The sequence below is a fragment of the Mus musculus genome, chromosome 18 (assembly GCF_000001635.26).
Source record: "Mus musculus strain C57BL/6J chromosome 18, GRCm38.p6 C57BL/6J".
NCBI lineage: Eukaryota > Metazoa > Chordata > Mammalia > Rodentia > Muridae > Mus > Mus musculus.
Genome location: NC_000084.6, coordinates 90,492,413 through 90,511,883, shown reverse-complemented (window position 1 = coordinate 90,511,883; position 19,471 = coordinate 90,492,413). Strand labels below are relative to the sequence as shown.

The 19,471-nt window shown below is 42.2% G+C and overlaps 1 protein-coding gene, 1 long non-coding RNA gene and 1 other non-coding gene across 3 annotated transcripts in view; 1 reads left to right on the top strand and 2 right to left on the bottom strand.

The window, feature by feature from the left end:
• Tmx3 (thioredoxin-related transmembrane protein 3) overlaps positions 1-1,730 on the bottom strand; it is a 33,114-nt gene extending 31,384 nt beyond the window's left edge. Inside the window, exons 1-2 of the mRNA NM_198295.2 lie at positions 1,507-1,730; positions 551-605 (exon numbers count right to left, since the gene is read on the bottom strand). Of these exons, the coding sequence (NP_938037.2) occupies positions 551-605; positions 1,507-1,561 (110 nt within the window). The 5' untranslated portion in view covers positions 1,562-1,730. The remainder of the gene's footprint in view (positions 1-550; positions 606-1,506) is intronic.
• Positions 1,731-1,834: 104 nt separating this feature from the next.
• Gm18280 (predicted gene, 18280) overlaps positions 1,835-19,471 on the top strand; it is a 50,056-nt gene continuing 32,419 nt past the window's right edge. Inside the window, exon 1 of the long non-coding RNA NR_169052.1 lies at positions 1,835-1,963. This is a non-coding gene — a long non-coding RNA (predicted gene, 18280). The remainder of the gene's footprint in view (positions 1,964-19,471) is intronic.
• Gm25418 lies at positions 7,141-7,269 on the bottom strand. Its single transcript, XR_003952686.1, has one exon. It is a non-coding gene; the product is annotated as a small nucleolar RNA SNORA17 (small nucleolar RNA).

Below are 19,471 nucleotides of genomic sequence, written 5' to 3'. Positions count from 1 at the left end.
ACCCTAGCAAGTTATCTTCTTGTTTCCAATGTTGTGCCTTATCCCCTGACTTCCAATTATATGCCTCGGCAAGGACTGACTGCCCCCATCTTCCAATAGATGAATAAAATTAATATTTTAATTTTTAAGAAAAAATATGATTTAATAAAAAACCTAAAAAAAAAAAGATTGACCTTGATTTTTGCAATGAAGTTTGACTTCCCACCTATTATGAGCAAGGTCTTGTGAATAAACCTGCTTTACTACAGATTAAACACTGAATTCCAGCACTAACTCTGTATTATTAAACCAAAAGAAAGAAACAATATGGAAACATTTGCTGGTTTTTCATTTTAGAACTATTAGGGAAACTCTCTGGGGCACTCCTCCATTTTGCATGTAAATGGAGGCATGTTAAACAACTCCAGAAACAAAATTGGCAATGTTAATATCAGTTGCCACTGCACCTATTATTAAAAGATTAGATTCATGTGTGGACATTTTGATGGCATCTGAATTAGACAAAGTTAAATAGAATTTACTAGTATTTTACACATATATGTATACTCACGATTCATTTAGATCTTCTACAAATCCTTTACAAACAGCCAGATCAAGTAAAATAACTGGAAAGGAAAAAAATGTAGAAAATAAATGATTTATTACTTTGATTTTCACCTTAAGTCTAAATTGCCTATACAATGTTTGAACTTTTTAAAGTATCTACCAAAAAATTCACCAATGATCCATTATAAGGTTTGTAAGTGACACAAAAGCAAAAGTAGTTCATCCACTCAGTAAAAATTTACTCTTCATGCAATCATGTTTCGTAAGGCAAGCGCAGTGTAGGCGAATACACACAAGACATATTTCTACATAATTCTACATATTTCCACTTGTTTTAATTTTTCCTTTTCACCATTTTTCTGGCCTAGAGATAAAAATAACTTCCTTTTTCTCTAGTGGCATTTATCCCCTCGATACAAAGTCCAAATGTAATTCCCCAAAATAGGTACAAAAAGAAAATACTGCACTCCAGTTCTAACACTTATTCCAGGGCAGTGCCTGGTTCACAGAGGGTTCTAAATTGGTGGCTGAGTCAGGGGTGAACCACAGAAAACCCAAATACTCCCTGCTGAAAGTAAATGGCTGAGAGCTTTAAAGATGCTTGGTCTCTTCAAACCAGTCTTGGATATCTTACCAGTATCTGCCCTTGGCCATCATCCCTCTCTTAGGTTAATCAAGAAAAGTGCTTCCACTGTAACAAGACCCAGAACCTATGCCAAATTGGGGCTCAAAATCCTTGTCCTTCCATCAGTGGAGTCAAGGAACCTTCCTGATAGCAGAGAAGATAGCAGTGCCCTCTCCGCATTGGGCGGTAGATCACGCAGAGTCCCGCGGAGGAAGCCTGACCCACCAAGGAGGCAGAGTAGAAATCCTAAGTACCCCGCGGCGCGGCCCCACACGGCCCGGCTTCATTCCGGACCAACTTCCCACCCGTTCCCCACCACCCCGAGTGCTCCTCACCCGCAGCGCAGAGCCGGAGGGCTGCCCAGCTCCTCCGCCCCACTGCATTCGCCATGGAGCGCGGTGTGAATCCCGCGATGAGCGCGAGCAGAGACAAATAATGCAGGCTCCCGCCTCCCCCGAAAGGAAAGTGAGGAAGACCTGGGACGCAGCGCCCACCAGGAACGGGGCGGGGCGGGGCGGGGTAGGCCGGCCTCCTTCAGGATCCCGGTAGCCCAGCGAAGGTAGCCTGTGAGCATGCGCAAGAAGTGACGCATGCGCCCAAGCAGTGCGCACGCGCATTTGAGTTCTCGAAGAGGGTTTTTTTTTTTTTTTTTTTTTTTTTTGTAATTAAAGCTGAGAAAGAGCTCGGAAGAGCGTGGGAATCCGTGCGGGGTTCTTCCTGTGACGGCGCAAGTGTGCTGCAGGACTCTTCCCGGAATGCACGTATGGCTTGCAAGCGAGCTTAGTGCTTGAGGTGAGGTAGGGTACGATATGCACTGCAAGCCTAAGTTTTGTCACATGTTTTAAGATTGCTACTTAGTCCAGTGAACGCACTTGTACACCGGGATGGTACCCTAATAGATGGGAAATCGTGCTTTAAAATAAAAGACCGGATTGCTGAGCTCTGGACACCGTCTGTGTAAAAACCTGTTTAGAATCATATAAATTGGTCCATTACTATGATGAATGAGAGAAGTATGGACAATTAACAGTTTACTCTGGTGGTGTATGTGACATTTGCTTAAGTGATAGGTTGCCATGCTAATGCAAGCAGCAAAAATGAAACTGCATCACACACACACACACACACACGCACACGAAAGTATACGCAGGTCTTCAAGAATAGTTTCAGTATGATAAGGGGGAACGAATGTGTCTCTATATGTGTATATTAGTGATCCAAGCTCATCATAAACATATTTTAAAATGTTAAAGAATAAAAAGGATTGCTTCTTCAGAAACTTAAAAAAGGGGAAGTTAATTATAACATCTTGGTTATGTTTTTACTGTTTCCTGATTATTTGTGGACTGAAGTCCTTAGTATAAAAGTTTTGTATTGTATATCCTTCATCCTTTCTTACATTGTGACTTATAAAAATAGTGCACTTCTTATAAGTAGGTCCCTGTGGCAGTCATTGACTTAGATGAGATTTTTAAAAAATAATAATAATGAAGTGCCAGGAGATTTGGATTACATTAGGTCTTAGAATTTATGTCATGAAAACAGAGCATGCAAAGGCAGAGAAGTAGAAGGAGAAGGGAGGGAGAAAGGGGACAAGGCAATACATGAGAAGTGTCCCTCACAGGTTCATGTATTCGAGCAGCTATTCTTTAGCTGGTAGTGCTCTTTAGGGAAGTTCTAAAACCTGAACATGATGCCTACCTGGCTGAAACAGTCTTCAGATGAAGACTTCCAAATTTCACTGCACCTGGGCTCTCTGTTCTCTCACTGCCAATGCAGTGTCACCAATTGCCCTATACCTGCCTCTGCCTCAGTACCTTCCCCAGTCATGATGTACTATATCCTCTCAAACTATTTAAAAAAAATTCACTGGCTTCTTTCAAGTATTTTATCACAGTTATGAGAAAATTATCCAATACAACTATATATGCAGCAGCAGTTAATAAGATGAACAACTCTGAAAATAGGTATGTAAAAGTTTAAAGTTCAAACCTTAAAAATAGGGAAAACACATTCAAGAATAAAATTGATTTTAGAATTAGCCTTTGTCACGTCCAACTCGACCAGCAAGGAAAACGCAACAACCGGTTCCTCTTAAAGCAGTTTACTCAGGCAGCTTCTCTCTTCAAATCCCCCGCGCCTCGGGGTACAAGCGGTTTTTTTATCCACTCAAGCCACAACCACGCCTCAACCAATCACCACAGGTGACATCACCTCACCAGGCAGGCTTGCTCAGCCAATCAGGGATTAAGGGCGAGCCATCCACCAAATATGGGCTTGTTTACTGCCTGGCACAGATTTCCGTCCAGCTGGTCAGGGAGTCCAGAATGGCTTCCCACAAGCCTTCATATAAATTAATTCAGATTTGAAATAATTTCCATAAAGAAAGCAGTAGGCTCAGTAATTAAAATGTGCTGATCTATGATCTACTTTTATTTATTTATTTATTTAGGTTTTTCTTTTTTTTGCATTTTTATTAGGTATTTTCTTTATTTACATTTCCAATGCTATCCCAAAAGTCCCCCCTCCCCTCCCCCCTCCCCTTCCCACCCACTCCCACTTCTTGGCCCTGGCGTTCCCCTGTTACTGAGGCATATAAAGTTTGCAAGCAATGGGCCTCTCTTTCCACTGATGGCCGACTAGTCCATCTTCGGATACATATGCAGCTAGAGACATGAGCTCCGGGGGGTACTGGTTAGTTCATATTGTTGTTCCACCTATAGGGTTGTAGATCCCTTTAGCTCCTTGGGTACTTTCTCTAGCTCCTCCATTGGGGGCCCTGTGATCCATCCAATAGCTGACTGTGAGCATCCACTTCTCTGTTTGCTAGGCCCTGACATAGCCTCACAAGAGACAGCTATATCAGGGTCCTTTCAGCAAAATCTTGCTAGTGTATGCAATGGTGTCAGCGTTTGGAGGTTGGCTGTCCTGGAACTCACTTTGTAGACCTGGCTGGCCTCAAACTCAGAAATCTGCCTGCCTCTGCCTCCCAAGTGCCGGGATTAAAAGCTCGCGCCACCACGCCTGGCTACTACTTTTATTTTTCTTTTAAAAATCAGTTATTACTGATAATTCTCCAGAAAAAACAGTAGGGAAGGTTTTATTGGAGGTGATTCACAAGATAAATAAGACTAGTGATCTGAAGGTGTAAACCAGTGGTATAATTCTGAAGCCTAAGAACTCAGGACAGGCAATAGCAACACATGAATGTTCCAACACAGTGTGGATCCCCCACCCCCCTTGACCTTTGATTTCTATCTAAGATAAATACGCATGATGCACACCCACACTGAAGAAGACTACCTAGTTTGCTAAGTTTCTTATTCAGTCATTAAACACTTCCAGAAATGTTTTCACAGAATACACTCAGAATAACATTTTAACACCTGTCGGAAAAATCCTTTATTGCAGTAATTTGGCACATAAAAGTAGCTATCAAATTGTTGTTTCAAACTTCCCACAATAGGAGCAATAGAGAACATTGACCAGTTTATCCAACAAGGCTAGTAGAAAGTTGATACAAAACCCAGAAGAGGCAAATATGAGAAAAATAATTTACTTTAGAGAAGAATGGAAATGATATTCTTAAGGAAAGATCATAGGCTCATGCATGTGAATGTTTGATTCCCCAGTTAGTAGAATTTTGGGGGAAGGATTAGGAGTTATGGCATTGGTATGAAGGTTGGAGAGGTGTGTCACTAGAGGTAGGCTTTGAGGTTTCAAAAGCCAACACTGTTCCCAGTTATCTTTCCTCCTGGCTTCTGCCTATGGTTCAGACATAAACTCTCAGCTACTGCTCTAGCATCATGCCTGCTTACTGTCATGTTCCCAACCATTATGGTCATGGACTCACCCTCTGAAATTATAAGTCTCCATTAGAAATTTTCTTCTATAAATTATCTTGGTAATGGTGTCTGTGATGGTTTGTATATTCTTGGACCAGGGAGTGGCACCATTTGGAGGTGTGGCCTTGTTGGAATAGGTGTGACCTGGTTGGAGTAGGTGTGTCACTGTGGGTGTGGGCTTAAGACTCTCACCCTAGTTGCCTGGAAGTCAGTCTTCCACTAGCAGTCTTTGGATGAAGATGTAGAACTCTCAGCTCTACCTGCGCCATGCCTGCCTGGATACTGCCATGCTCCCACTTTGGTGATAATGGACTGAACCTCTGAATCTGTAAGCCAGCCCCAATTAAATGTTGTTTTATTAAGACTTGCCTTGGTCATGGTGTCTGTTCGCAGCAGTAAAACCCCAACTAAGACAGTGTCTCTTCATAGTGCTGTAAAAGTGACTGAGACATATAGAGACCTACAACTGATCAAGGTGCAGAGAATGAAAGACTATGAAATGCTCATCCATAAATGGGAGATTACTAACCCACCTCTTCTTCCAGTCCTCAGGGATCATTACAGAAGTGAAGGAGGAAAGATTGTAAGAGCCAAAGGTGGTAGATAACTATAAGGAGACAGTACTTCCCAAACAGGACAGGACAATATAAATATACTGTTCTTTTATTCATCAGATGCAATTGTCTCAGAGGCTTACTGCTGAATAAGCTCACACTTTTTATTTTTTTTCTGAACTCTGGGTGGTTGGTTCAACTCAACTGTTCTGGCTCAAAGCTTCTCTCCAAGATAACTGGTTCAAATAGGCTTTCTTCAGCTTTTCACTGAATTGCTTTGCTTAGAAAAACTTCCTTTGAACTCCATGAACTGAACTACACTGACTGCTCTGACTGCATGGACTGCATGAACTTAACTGAACTCAACTGAATTGTACTGCATTGTCTGAACTCAACCGACCTGCACTCATGGAACTGCCCACCCTCTTCCTGCACTGCTCTTAAGTAGTTTTCTTTTCTGTCTGTTCTCATCAGATTTGGGCATATCCTATCTCTGACTCATTCTGTCAAATCTTTCTCTGATTCATAATTTTGTCTGCCCCTCAGACATCATTGTTTGGCATTAAAGGTGTGTACTAAGGGTGTGTCTGTATTCCAGCCACAGGAAGAATTAATTCTTAAGTTAATTCTTAATACGAAGGCAGTGTATTTGTTTTCTGTTGATGAAATTTAAATAGCACCCCTTTGTGATTTACAGGTTCTACAGATAAGAAAGCCAAAGAAATAAGCTAGATCATGAGATTGAAGAACATCCTTGGGTACACAAATAGCAATCCTTGGATTTGTTTATTTAAACAAATCCAATGTTTGTTCTTTGTTTATCCCTGGGCTCCATGGGAACCTCTCAGTGGGCTGTTTGTTGCAGACTTGGAAGACCCTAGAAACTGGGAGCTATCTGCTCACTGAATGAAGGCCTAATTCTTTTGGAAGAGCCAGCCTAGAGAAGGCCTTGGCATCTGAATGTGTGTCAGATCTCCTCTGAGAGAAACTCTAAATCTCATTCTTTACATAAAGCCATCTTGAAGAGCAAATGTTCACATGGATGGGGAAAGATTGAGGAAATAGTCTGCTACTCTTGTTTGTGCCCACATCTTTCTGTCTCTCTCTTCCATTCCTCCACCATTTACTTGCTCCTCTTAATGGTGCCTGGGATCTCTGAGTGTTCAGGGTCATCTCAGGAGTAGTCTTATGCCTGCTCATTCATTATGACAACAGGTAAGGGTCATTTTGGATAAGGTCTGCTCCCCCTGCTCCCAGGCCTATGCAATACCTGACTGTTGATCATCTCAGCTTAGCTCCCTGTCTAGGCCCCATGTCACTGGTCTGGTGGTCATCTCAGACTCAATCCTCACCTGCCTGAGTGGCCCCATGAGAGGGTTGTTTATCTTGGGCTCACTCTTCCTCAGTGCCCTCAGTCCCATGCAGGGTTCTTCTATTCTCTGGCTTGCTCCCAGTCTTGGGAACTGCCAGGACTTGCATAGTGGCAGTATGAGGGTAGTCTCAGGCTAGCTCCCTGTTCAAGCCCCCTGATGCCAGAGTGGTCGTTGCTTCAGGCTCACTTTTATCAGGGAATGTCAGGGTAATAAGCATTCAGATGTACATAAGTCAGAACACTAAGTGTAGACATGGCCTCTCTCCTCTCTGTCACCTGATGCACATGTGACACAACAACCACGCCTGCAACACTTATAGGGACAGGTCTTTTGAGTAATTTAAAATACTTATTTCTAAGTCACTCTGGACCTGAAGTTGCTAATAAAAATTTGAGAGGGAGCAAATAACTTAGATTCTTATTCATAATCATGAAGAAATACTTTAAGCCTTATTATATTTTTTTCATAATTTCTACAGTAGACTGTCCCATTCATGTCTTTTTTGTCTCTATACATAGAGGATTATGCAGTTTATGCAAATTAAGTTGCATATTACTGATCAATACTACTAAAATCTTTGATTTTTTCTTATGAATGTTAAAGACTTATAAACATACAATAGGTCATATTTATGAAAGTTTAAATTCATACTGATTTCAAGATGATTACTGGTTGAAACTGTATTATTCATTTCATCTTAATGGGTGTCACAGTAATGGGGTCATGCAATGTCTTCTAAGTGATACATATAATGCTGAGTGACACTGTGTTCTTTATCAGTGGAATAAATATATGGACATACCACAGGATTGAGTAATGAAATATATCCCAGAAAATGTTCTGATCTTTTTAGCTTCTTTGATATGTATATATGTTTATGTATATGTATGCATATACATATGATATATATGTATATTTGTATGTGTATGTATATGTAACTATTTCTTGTCCATGGCCTCAGAACCATAGTAAACAATATATTTGTGTTATTCACAAACATTGCATGTGTGATGCCCATTGCACTGGTTGGCCTTGTGTGCAAATCCACACAAGCTAGAGTCATCAGAGAGAAAGGAGCCTCAGTTGAGAAAATGCCTCTATGAGATCAGAAGCAGCTGTAAGACATTTTCTTAATTAGTGAGTGACCCATGGTGGAGGACCCATTCTATTGTGGCAACCTTGGACAATATAAACCCTAACTAAGACACCTGTATTATCGTAGTCCAAGGCTTATAATTTGTTTGCCATATTCTCTTAACTTGAATCCATTAACCCTTTAAAGAAAACCTTGGCTTCTTATATAAGAACCAACACATTTTCATAGAATATTTCTTCACTGATCTGGACTCACTCATATTTCCAAAAATCTTAAATTCCTTTTCTTGGCTATCCCATGAAGGACCACTCAAAGAAACTCTTTTGGGTGAGCCCAAAGCACCAAGGGACAGAGCCCAAGCCCCAGAGAAAGTCTAGAAATCATTTTTTTGTGGGAATTCTCTGTCACTCTCCAGCCCGACTTCTCTAGAGTAAATTTCTATTTTTGTATGTATTCCTTCTCTAGACTCTATTTTTTTCTATCTTCCCCCATCCATGTGAACATTTTTCTTTTTCAAGATGGCTTTATGTAAAGAATGAGATTTAGAGTTTCTCTCAGAGGAGATCTGACACACATTCAGATGCCAAGGCCTTCTCTAGGCTGGCTCTTCCAAAAGAATTAGACCTTCATTCAGAGAGTAGATAGCTCCTAGTTTCTAGGGTCTCTCAAGTCTGCAACAGACAGCCCACTGAAGAGGTTCCCATGGAACCCAGTGATAAACAAAGTCAAACCTTGGATTTGTAGAGTCTACCCAAGGATGTACCTCCATCTCAGACCATGCTCTATCCCAGGCTATACTTCAGACAGTGCTGCAGATGGTTACCAGGGCCCAGACATGGCCTCTTTGCTAGCCAGTATGGGCAACAGGGGGTTTAGCTGTGCAAAGTCCACAGTCTAAATCCTCAACATCCCTTAGTTTCTCCCCCCAGATTCAGTAGGGCTACAAACAGCCACACAAGTGGGTATTTGACTGAGTGTTACCAGGGTTTTCTGATTTCCCACAGGAATATATTGTCTTGTCACTTCCAAGGAGGACATATAAAGATGTAAAATTATATAAACTCTGCCATTTATAATCCTAAGAAGGTTAAGAAGAGGACACAATTAAGGTTACTAAACAAATGTTTGTTGAATCCTGTCTCAAGCAGAGCTATGTTCACCCTGCTGTCTTCAGTCAATCAGAGAATCCTAGAAAGTAGATGCAGCCAGCTTGGATGCTAGGGTTTATATCAGATAGGATATGTAAGCCCTGAATCTAAGACATGAGACCTGAGAAACTTTTTCTATTTGATATTATCTTAGTTATTCAAATGTGAACATTTATAAAATGAGAAAACTAATTTTGATGTAATATACTGCTTACTAGAAGATATCTTGATCTCTATCTGTGTGCTAAACACCACAAACAGGATGTTGTGACTATCCTGCATGTTTGGGATATTTCTAGTAGTTCTATGGAGGATCCCTCAAGTGGGCCAGTAATAGTAACTATATTTTAAAATCTTATTCTCCTGAAAGAGTGGCATTTCTCAAAGGCTTTTTATCAAGTGACATTCCTATTAATTCTCATTGACCACAGATAATATGGCATCATCTTCATTCTCAAATTTTTTCTTAAGTTTCAGGATATCATGTATACATCAGTCTAGGGCTTCAACTATCTCTTAACCTGCCCCTACTCCATATTCAGAAGGATTGCAAACAGCTACCCAACTATAGCTATAAATCTGTAATTTTAATTCATCATTGCCATCTCAGTTACAAGATTACAGATTAGGGCCAGGCCAGTTGAACAACACGTGATGGCTTGGGGCTGTTCTTTCTTTTTTCTTTTCTTTTTTTAACCATAACCCCCTTACAGAATGAGTAAAAATTGTAGGAACACAAACAAGGCATTTAATTTATAAGAACTATAGAAAAAAGATGTAAACACTGAGGCAAAGAAGTACAGGGCCAGAGAGAGTTGCAGGCTCAATACACTCTGTTTATGATCCTTGTGTGACTTCCCAAGTGTTGCTAAACTTAGGTAACTCAACACGGCACCAAAGTTAGCAGGTGACCAGAAAAACACAAACTCTGTCTTTGTGCTATAGTTTAAGAATAAAGCGCAAGGAAAGTGAGTTCCAGGACAGCCAGGGCTATATAGAGAAACCCTGTCTCAAACAACAAACAAAACAAGAGAGAGAGAGAGAGGACAATTTCCCAATAGATACAAAGGACTAAGGAAGAAGCGAGAGAACACAGGATGTATTTACTACAGAAAGTGAGATGTGCTGATGAAAAAGAGAGAGTGTGGATAGTCCTGAATTAGGAACAGTTTGTACTATCCCAGACTTTCTTTGGGGGGTGGGATAGATTTGGGTTTTGTTTTGTGTTTTTTGTTTTTAAATATTTTTTATTACGTATTATCCTCAATTCCAATTCCAATGCTATCCCAAAAATCCCCCATACCCTCCCCCCAATTCCCCTACCCACCCATTCCCACTTTTTGGCCCTGGCGTTTCCCTGTACTGGGGCATATAAAGCTTGCAAGTCCAATGGGCCTCTCTTTTCAGTGATGGCCGACTAGGCCATCTTTTGATACATATGCAGCTAGAGACAAGAGCTCCGGGGTACTGGTTAGTTCATAATGTTGTTGCACCTACAGGGTTGCCAATCTCTTTAGCTCCTTGGGACTTTCTCTAGCTCCTCCAATGGGGGCCCTGTGCTCCATCCAATAGCTGACTGTGAGCATCCACTTCTGTGTTTGCTAGGCCCTGGCCTAGTCTCACAAGAGACAGCTATATCAGGGTCCTTTCAGCAAACACTTGCTAGTGTATGCAATGGTGTCATCCTTTGGAGGCTAATTATGGGATGGATCCCTGGATATGGCAGTCTCTAGATGGTCCATCCTTTTGTCTCAGCTCCAAACTTTGTCTCTGTAACTCCTTCCATGGGTGATTGTTTCCAATTCTAAGAAAGGGCAAAGTGTCCACACTTTGGTTTTCCTTCTTCTTCAGTTTCATGTGTTTTGCAAATTGTATCTTATATCTCGGGTATACTAAGTTTGTGGGCTAATATCCACTTATCAGTGAGTACATATCATTTGAGTTCTTTTGTGATTGTGTTACCTCACTCAGGATGATGCACTCCAGGTCCAACCATTTGCCTAGGAATTTCATAAATTCATTCCCTTTAATAGCTGAGTAGTACTCAATTGTGTAAATGTACCACATTTTCTGTATCCATTCCTCTGTTGAGGGGCATCTGGGTACTTTCCAGATTCTGGCTATGATAAATAAGGCTGCTATGAACATAGTGGAGCATGTGTCCTTCTTACTAGTTGGAACATCTTCTGGATATATGCCCAGGAGAGGTATTGCGGGATCCTCCAGTAGTACTATGTTCAATTTTCTGAGGAACGGCCAGACTGATTTCCAGAGTGGTTGTACAAGCTTGCAATCCTACCAACAATGGAGGAGTGTTCCCCTTTCTCCACATCCTCTCCAGCATCTGCTGTCACCTGAATTTTTGATCTTAGCCATTCTGACTGGTGTGAGATGGAATCTCAGGGATGTTTTGATTTGCATTTCCCTGATGATTAAGGATGCTGAATATTTTTTCAGGTGCTTCTCAGCCCTTCAGTATTCCTCAGGTGAGAATTCTTTGTTTAGCTCTGAGCCCCATTTTTAAATGGGGTTATTTGATTTTCTGGAGCCCACCTTCTTGAGTTCTTTATATATATTGGATGTTAGTCCCCTATCTGATTTAGGATAGGTAAAGATCCTTTCTCAATCTGTTGGTGGCATTTTTGTCTTATCGATGGCGTCTTTAGCCTTACAGAAGCTTTGCAGTTTCATGGGGTCCCATTTGTCAATTCTTGATCTTACAGCACAAGCCATGCTGTTCTATTCAGGAATTTTCCCCCTGTGCCCATATATTCGAGGATTTTCCCCACTTTCTCCTCTATAAGTTTCAGTGTCTCTGGTTTTATGTGGAGTTCCTTGATCCACTTAGATTTGAGCTTAGTACAAGGAGATAGGAATGGATCGATTCGCATTCTTATACATGATAACCACCAGTTGTGTCAGCACCATTTGTTGAAAATGCTGTCTTTCTTCCGCTGGATGGTTTTAGTTCCCTTGTCGAAGATCAAGTGACCATAGGTGTGTGTGTTCATTTCTGGGTCTTCAATTCTATTCCATTGGTCTACTTGTCTGTCATTATACCAGTACCAGGCAGTTTTTTTTTTTTTTTTTTTTTTTTTTTTTTTTATTGCTCTGTAGTACAGCTTTAGGTCAGGCATGGTGATTTCACCAGAGGTTCTTTTATCCTTGAGAAGAGTTTTTGCTATTCTAGGTTTTATGTTATTCCAGATGAATTTGCAGATTGCTCTTTCTGATTCGTTGAAGAATTGAGTTGGAATTTTGATGGGGATTGCATTGAATCTGTAGATTGCTTTTGGCAAGATAGCCATTTTTACTATATTGATCCTGCCAATCCATGAGCATGGGAGATCTTTCCATCTTCTGAGATCTTCTTTAATTTCTTTCTTCAGAGACTTGAAGTTCTTAACAAACAGATCTTTCACTTCATTAGTTAGAGTCACGCCAAGATATTTTATATTATTTGTGACTATTGAGAAGGGTGTTGTTTCCCTGATTTCTTTCTCAGCCTGTTTATTCTTTGTGTAGAGAAAATTAACTCAAAAGAAGTCAATTTGTTTGAGTTAATTTTATATCCAGCTACTTCACCGAAGCTGTTTATCAGGTTTAGAAGTTCTCTGGTGGAATTTTTAGGGTCACTTATATATACTATCATATCATCTACAAAAAGTGATATTTTGACCTCATCCTTTCCAATTTGTATCCCCTTGATCTCCTTTTCTTGTCAAATTGCTCTGGGCAGAACTTCACATACTATGTTGAATAGGTAGGGAGAAAGTGGGCAGCCTTGTCTAGTCCCTGATAGTAGTGGGATTGCTTCCAGCTTCTCACCATTTACTTTGATGTTGGCTACTGGTTTGCTGTAGATTGCTTTTATCATGTTTAGGTGAGAGCACACATTAGCAGCTTGACAACACACCTAAAAGCTCTAGAACAAAAGGAAGCAAATTCACCCAAGAGGAGTAGACTGCAGGAAATAATCAAACTCAGGGGCGAAATCAACCAAGTGGAAACAAGAAGAACTATTCAAAGAATTAACCAAAGGAGGAGTTGGTTCTTTGAGAAAATCAATAAGATAGATAAACCCTTAGCCGGACTCACTAGAGGGCACAGGGACAGCATCCTAATTAACAAAATCAGAAATGAAAAGGGACACATAACAACAGATCCTGAAGAAATCCAAAACACCATCAGATCCTTCTACAAAAGGCTATACTCAACAAAACTGGAGAACCTGGATAAAATGGACAAGTTTCTAGACAGATGCCAGGTACCAAAGTTATATCATGATCAGGTTAATGATCTAAACTGTGGGGAGCGGGTGTGGCGGCAGTCCCAAAGGCGCCAGGGACTGCAGCTAAGTCATATGACTTGCACCTGACTTCCTCATATAAGACACAAACATCTTGAGTGCTGGGCAGGTGTACCAGGATACAGGTGAATCCAGTCTGATGGAGATTTGCCCCTGCTGCCCTGATTAGCTGAAGCTGCGTGCCTGGTGAGGTGGCGTGGCCTGCTGTGCGTGGATGGGAACTGAGAGTATAAAAGAGTGAGAGGCCCAGGGTTCGGGGGAGATATAAACAGGGGAGATATAAACAGGGGAGATATAAACAGGGGAGATATAAACAAGGGAGATATAAACAAGGGAGATATATGGAGAAAGAAGAAACAGGACTGAATAAACGTGTGCAGAAGGATCCTGTAGCAGTGTCGTTCTTCCTGGCCAGTTGAGTGCGCGCAAGAAGTGGTGCCGAAACCCGGGAAAAGAAACATCTTCAGGCAAGAGCGAAGACCCCCTGCTACAGGGAGGATTCAGAACTGCATCACTGGGAAGGAGCGGTTAATAAAGTGTTCCCGTAAAACAGACTGTTGAGAAGGATCCGGTGTGGATTCAGAACTCTTCAGCTGGGGAACGGTACTGATGAAGAGAAAGAAGAAAGATGAGGACGGAATAAACTGCTGTTAGAAGGACTGGTGGTCGCGTCGTTCTTGCTGGTCGAGAGCGGGCGCGACAATTGGTGGCCCGTACGGGGAACCGACTCCCCCACCGAGTTCAGAACTTTCAGCAGTCAGTGGTTGCCGGCAGGGTAAGTTCACGGTGAGTGAAACTTGCGACCCCAGGAGTTTGGGAAGGACCTCTGATAAAATAGAGGTGAGCATAAAGTTGCCAGCAAGCAGGCACAAGGTAACGAAAGGTTCCCGGCTTTGGGACAAGTTAAGGTTCCTGGTTTGGGGACAAGTTAAGGAACTATGATAACCTCAGTGTAGTGATCAATAGATCCTCGCTGTGTAGTTATGCTTTTTTCTCCCATTGACCCTTTGTGGGTAGGTCTGATAGTTTTGGTCTTGTTTGTTCTGATATATGGACTCTGTTACTGTTTGAAACTGTGTGTAGAGGCAGTCAAGACAGGTCAGAAAATCCTTACAGAGCAACAAGAAAGTATGTCGGAAGAGGAGAAGGGCTTAAAAAGAAAAAGGAAAAAGAAAGGAGACACAGTGTTATCAGGTGGACAGAAAGGACAAAATAAAAGAGCTGAGGCGAAGGAGGAAGGCGAATTAGCTTCTGCGTCCTCTCCCTATGCCTCCTCAGCAGCCACCTGTAGGTGGACCTTCTGTCTGGAGATTTGGAGAGGATCGACCAGATCAGGTGTTGACGTGGGCGAGAGGGTCTGTTTGTGTGTTCCCACAGGACCAGACGGAACCTCTTTGGGTGCTGGAGAGATTGGTGAGACACTGCAAGAATGAGGCTCCTGATCCAGTTGCCCCTGTGGATGTGGTGGATATTCCCACAAGCACAAACAATGGAGCCGAGATGGGAGATCCTTTCGGTGTTCCAGAAGCCGATACCAGCTCGACATGATGTTCAAATTTTTCCATGCCTTTTTGATCCCTGAATTCCCCTTAAAGAGATAGCCCCGCTGGCCATCTATCCCTTGCTTCAGGGAAGATGAGCGGGGATGAGAGCCCTGGGATGTATGCTTGTTATAGTGTGTGTGTGTTTTGTGTTTGGCACATGTGTTAGGTGCAGAGTGTGCGACCCGCACTTTCGCCATGGTAGCATAGGCTTTTGCTGCAGTGGAGGCGGGACAATCTCCTCAGATTCGGTTTGCCGCTCTAAAAGAAATTATGCTGCGTTATGCCGTGGGGTGCGAGGCTAAGCACTGCACAGAGGATAGCTTGCTGTTGGCATCCTGTGGAAGGCACGTCTGATTGCATGAAGGTTCAGTGTCCTAGTTCCCTTCCCCCAGGAAAAACGACACGGGAGCTGGCCAAGACCTCTCTGGGTGATGAGCCTAAGGGATGGTTTTGTGTAGGGCCCCTATGCTTGCACACTGGGGATCAGACCCCTACCTTCACCCATGAGGCTTGCTTGCAGCAATTAAGATCTGGCCATAGATTAATCAACATCCTGGCCTTTTGATGCACCTGCCACAAGCAAAACACAATCTCCCCAGGTGTGGCTTGGCATGATAGAGAGGTAGTCAGTGATAAGACTCCCTGGGCATGTCACCAACCTAAGACAGGGATCAAACCAATGCTGTTTGTCACCCAAGGACGGGTAAGGGGCATGGCTGCTGGGGGCTATCTACAGACATTCTCTCTGCCAAAAAAGAAAAAAGGGGGAATTGTGGGGAGCGGGTGTGGCGGCAGTCCCAAAGGCGCCAGGGACTGCAGCTAAGTCATATGACTTGCACCTGACTTCCTCATATAAGACACAAACATCTTGAGTGCTGGGCAGGTGTACCAGGATACAGGTGAATCCAGTCTGATGGAGATTTGCCCCTGCTGCCCTGATTAGCTGAAGCTGCGTGCCTGGTGAGGTGGCGTGGCCTGCTGTGCGTGGATGGGAACTGAGAGTATAAAAGAGTGAGAGGCCCAGGGTTCGGGGGAGATATAAACAGGGGAGATATAAACAGGGGAGATATAAACAGGGGAGATATAAACAAGGGAGATATAAACAAGGGAGATATATGGAGAAAGAAGAAACAGGACTGAATAAACGTGTGCAGAAGGATCCTGTAGCAGCGTCGTTCTTCCTGGCCAGTTGAGTGCGCGCAAGAAGATTGTCGCGCCCGCTCTCGACCAGCAAGAACGACGCGACCACCAGTCCTTCTAACAGCAGTTTATTCCGTCCTCATCTTTCTTCTTTCTCTTCATCAGTACCGTTCCCCAGCTGAAGAGTTCTGAATCCACACCGGATCCTTCTCAACAGTCTGTTTTACGGGAACACTTTATTAACCGCTCCTTCCCAGTGATGCAGTTCTGAATCCTCCCTGTAGCAGGGGGTCTTCGCTCTTGCCTGAAGATGTTTCTTTTCCCGGGTTTCAGCACCACTTCTTGCGCGCACTCAACTGGCCAGGAAGAACGACGCTGCTACAGGATCCTTCTGCACACGTTTATTCAGTCCTGTTTCTTCTTTCTCCATATATCTCCCTTGTTTATATCTCCCTTGTTTATATCTCCCCTGTTTATATCTCCCCTGTTTATATCTCCCCTGTTTATATCTCCCCCGAACCCTGGGCCTCTCACTCTTTTATACTCTCAGTTCCCATCCACGCACAGCAGGCCACGCCACCTCACCAGGCACGCAGCTTCAGCTAATCAGGGCAGCAGGGGCAAATCTCCATCAGACTGGATTCACCTGTATCCTGGTACACCTGCCCAGCACTCAAGATGTTTGTGTCTTATATGAGGAAGTCAGGTGCAAGTCATATGACTTAGCTGCAGTCCCTGGCGCCTTTGGGACTGCCGCCACACCCGCTCCCCACACTAAACAGTCCTATATCCCCTATAGAAATAGAAGCAGTCATTAATAGTCTCCCAACCAAAAAAAGCCCAGGAGCAGTTGGGTTTGGTGCAGAGTTCTATCAGACCTTCAAAGAAGATCTAATCTCAGTTATTCACAAACTATTCCACAAAATAGAAACAGAAGGTACTCTAACCAACCCATTCTACGAAGCCACAATTACTCTGATACCGAAACCACAAAAAGACCCAACAAAGATAGAGAACTTTAGACCAATTTCCCTTATGAATTCGATGTAAATATCCTCAATAAAGTTCTTGCTAACCGAATCCAAGAACACATCAAAACAATCATCCATCCTGACCAAGTAGGTTTCATCCCAGGGATGCAGGGATGGTTCAGTATTCAGAAATCCATCAACGTAATCCAGTATATAAACAAACTCAAAGACAAAGCCCACATGATCATCTCGTTAGATGTGGAGAAAGCATTTGACAAAATCCAACACCCATTCATGATAAAAGTCTTGGAAAGATCAGGAATTCAAAGCCCATACCTAAACATAATAAAAGCAATCTACAGCAAACCAGTAGCCAACATCAAAGTAAATGGTGAGAAGCTGGAAGCAATCCCACTAAAATCAGGGATTAGACAAGGCTGTCCACTCTCTCCCAACCTATTCAACATTGTACTTGAACTCCTAGCCAGAGCAATTAGACAACAAAAGGAGATCAAGTGGATACAAATTGGAAAGGAAGAAGTCAAAATATCACTTTTTGCAGATTATATGATAGTATATATAAGTGACCCTAAAAATTTCACCAGAGAACTCCTAAACCTGATAAACAGCTTCAGTGAAGTAGCTGGATATAAAATTAACTAAAACAAGTCAAAGGCCTTTCTCTATACAAAGAATAAACAGGCTGAGAAAGAAATTAGGGAAACAACACCCTTCTCAATAGTCACAAATAATATAAAATATCTTGGCATGACTCTAACTAATGAAGTGAAAGATCTGTAGATAAGAACTTCAAGTCTCTGAAGAAAAAAATTAAAGAAGATCTCAGAAGATGGAAAGATCTCCCATGCTCATGGATTGGCAGGATCAACATTGTAAAAATGGCTATCTTGCCAAAAGCAATCTACAGATTCAATGCAATCCCCATCAAAATTCCAACTCAATTCTTCAATGAATTAGAAAGGGCAATCGGCAGATTAATCTGGAATAACATAAAACCTAGAATAGCAAAAACTCTTCTCAAGGATAAAAGAACCTCTGGTGGAATCACCATGCCTGACCTAAAGCTGTACTACAGAGCAATTGTGATAAAAACTGCTTGGTACTGGTATAGTGACAGACAAGTAGACCAATGGAATAGAATTGAAGACCCAGAAATGAACCCACACACCTATGGTCACTTCAACAATCGAGCTAAAACCATCCAGTGGAAAATGACAGCATTTTCAGCAAATGGTGCTTACACAACTGGTGGTTATCATGTATAAGAATGCGAATCGATCCATTCCTATCTCCTTGTACTAAGCTCAAATCTAAGTGGATTAAAGAACTCCACATAAAACCAGAGACACTGAAACTTAGAGGAGAAAGTAGGGAAATTCCTCGAATATATGGGCACAGGGGAAAAATTCCTGAATAGAACAGCAATGGCTTGTGCTGTAAGACCGAGAATTGATAAATGGGACCTCATAAAGTTGCAAAGTTTCTCAAGGCAAAAGACACCGTCAATAAGACAAAAAGACCACCAACTCTTTGGGAAAGGATCCTTACCTATCCTAAATCAGATAGGGGACTAATATCCAATATATATATGAAGAACTCAAGAGGGTGGATTCCAGAAAATCAAATAACCCCATTAAAAATGGGGTTCAGAGCTGAATAAAGAATTCTCACCTGAGGAGTACCGAATGGCTGAGAAGCACCTGGAAAAATGTTCAACATCTTTAATCATCAGGGAAATGCAAATCAAAACAACCCTGAGATTCCACTTCACACCAGTCAGAATGGCTAATATCAAAACTTCAGGTGACAGCAGATGCTGGAGAGGATGTGGAGAAAGAGGAACACTCCTCCATTGTGGGTGGATTGCAAGCTTGTACAACCACTCTGGAAATCAGTCTGGCGGTTCCTCAGAAAATTGGACGTAGTACTACCAGAGGATCCCACAATACCTCTCCTGGGCATATATCCAGAAGATGTTCCAACCGGTAAGAAGGATGTTTATAGCTACGTTTATAGCAGCCTTATTTATAATAGCCAGAATCTGGAAAGTACCCAGTTGCCCCTCAACAGAGGAATGGATACAGAAAATGTGGTACATCTACACAATGGAGTACTACTCAACTATTAAAAAGAGTGAATTTGTGAAATTCCTAGGCAAATGGATGGACCTGGAGGGCATCATCCTGAGTGAGGTAACCCAATCACAAAAGAACTCACACAGTATGTACTCAGTGATAAGTGGATATTAGCCCAAAAACTTAGGATTCCCAAGATATAAGATACAATTTGCTAAACGTGT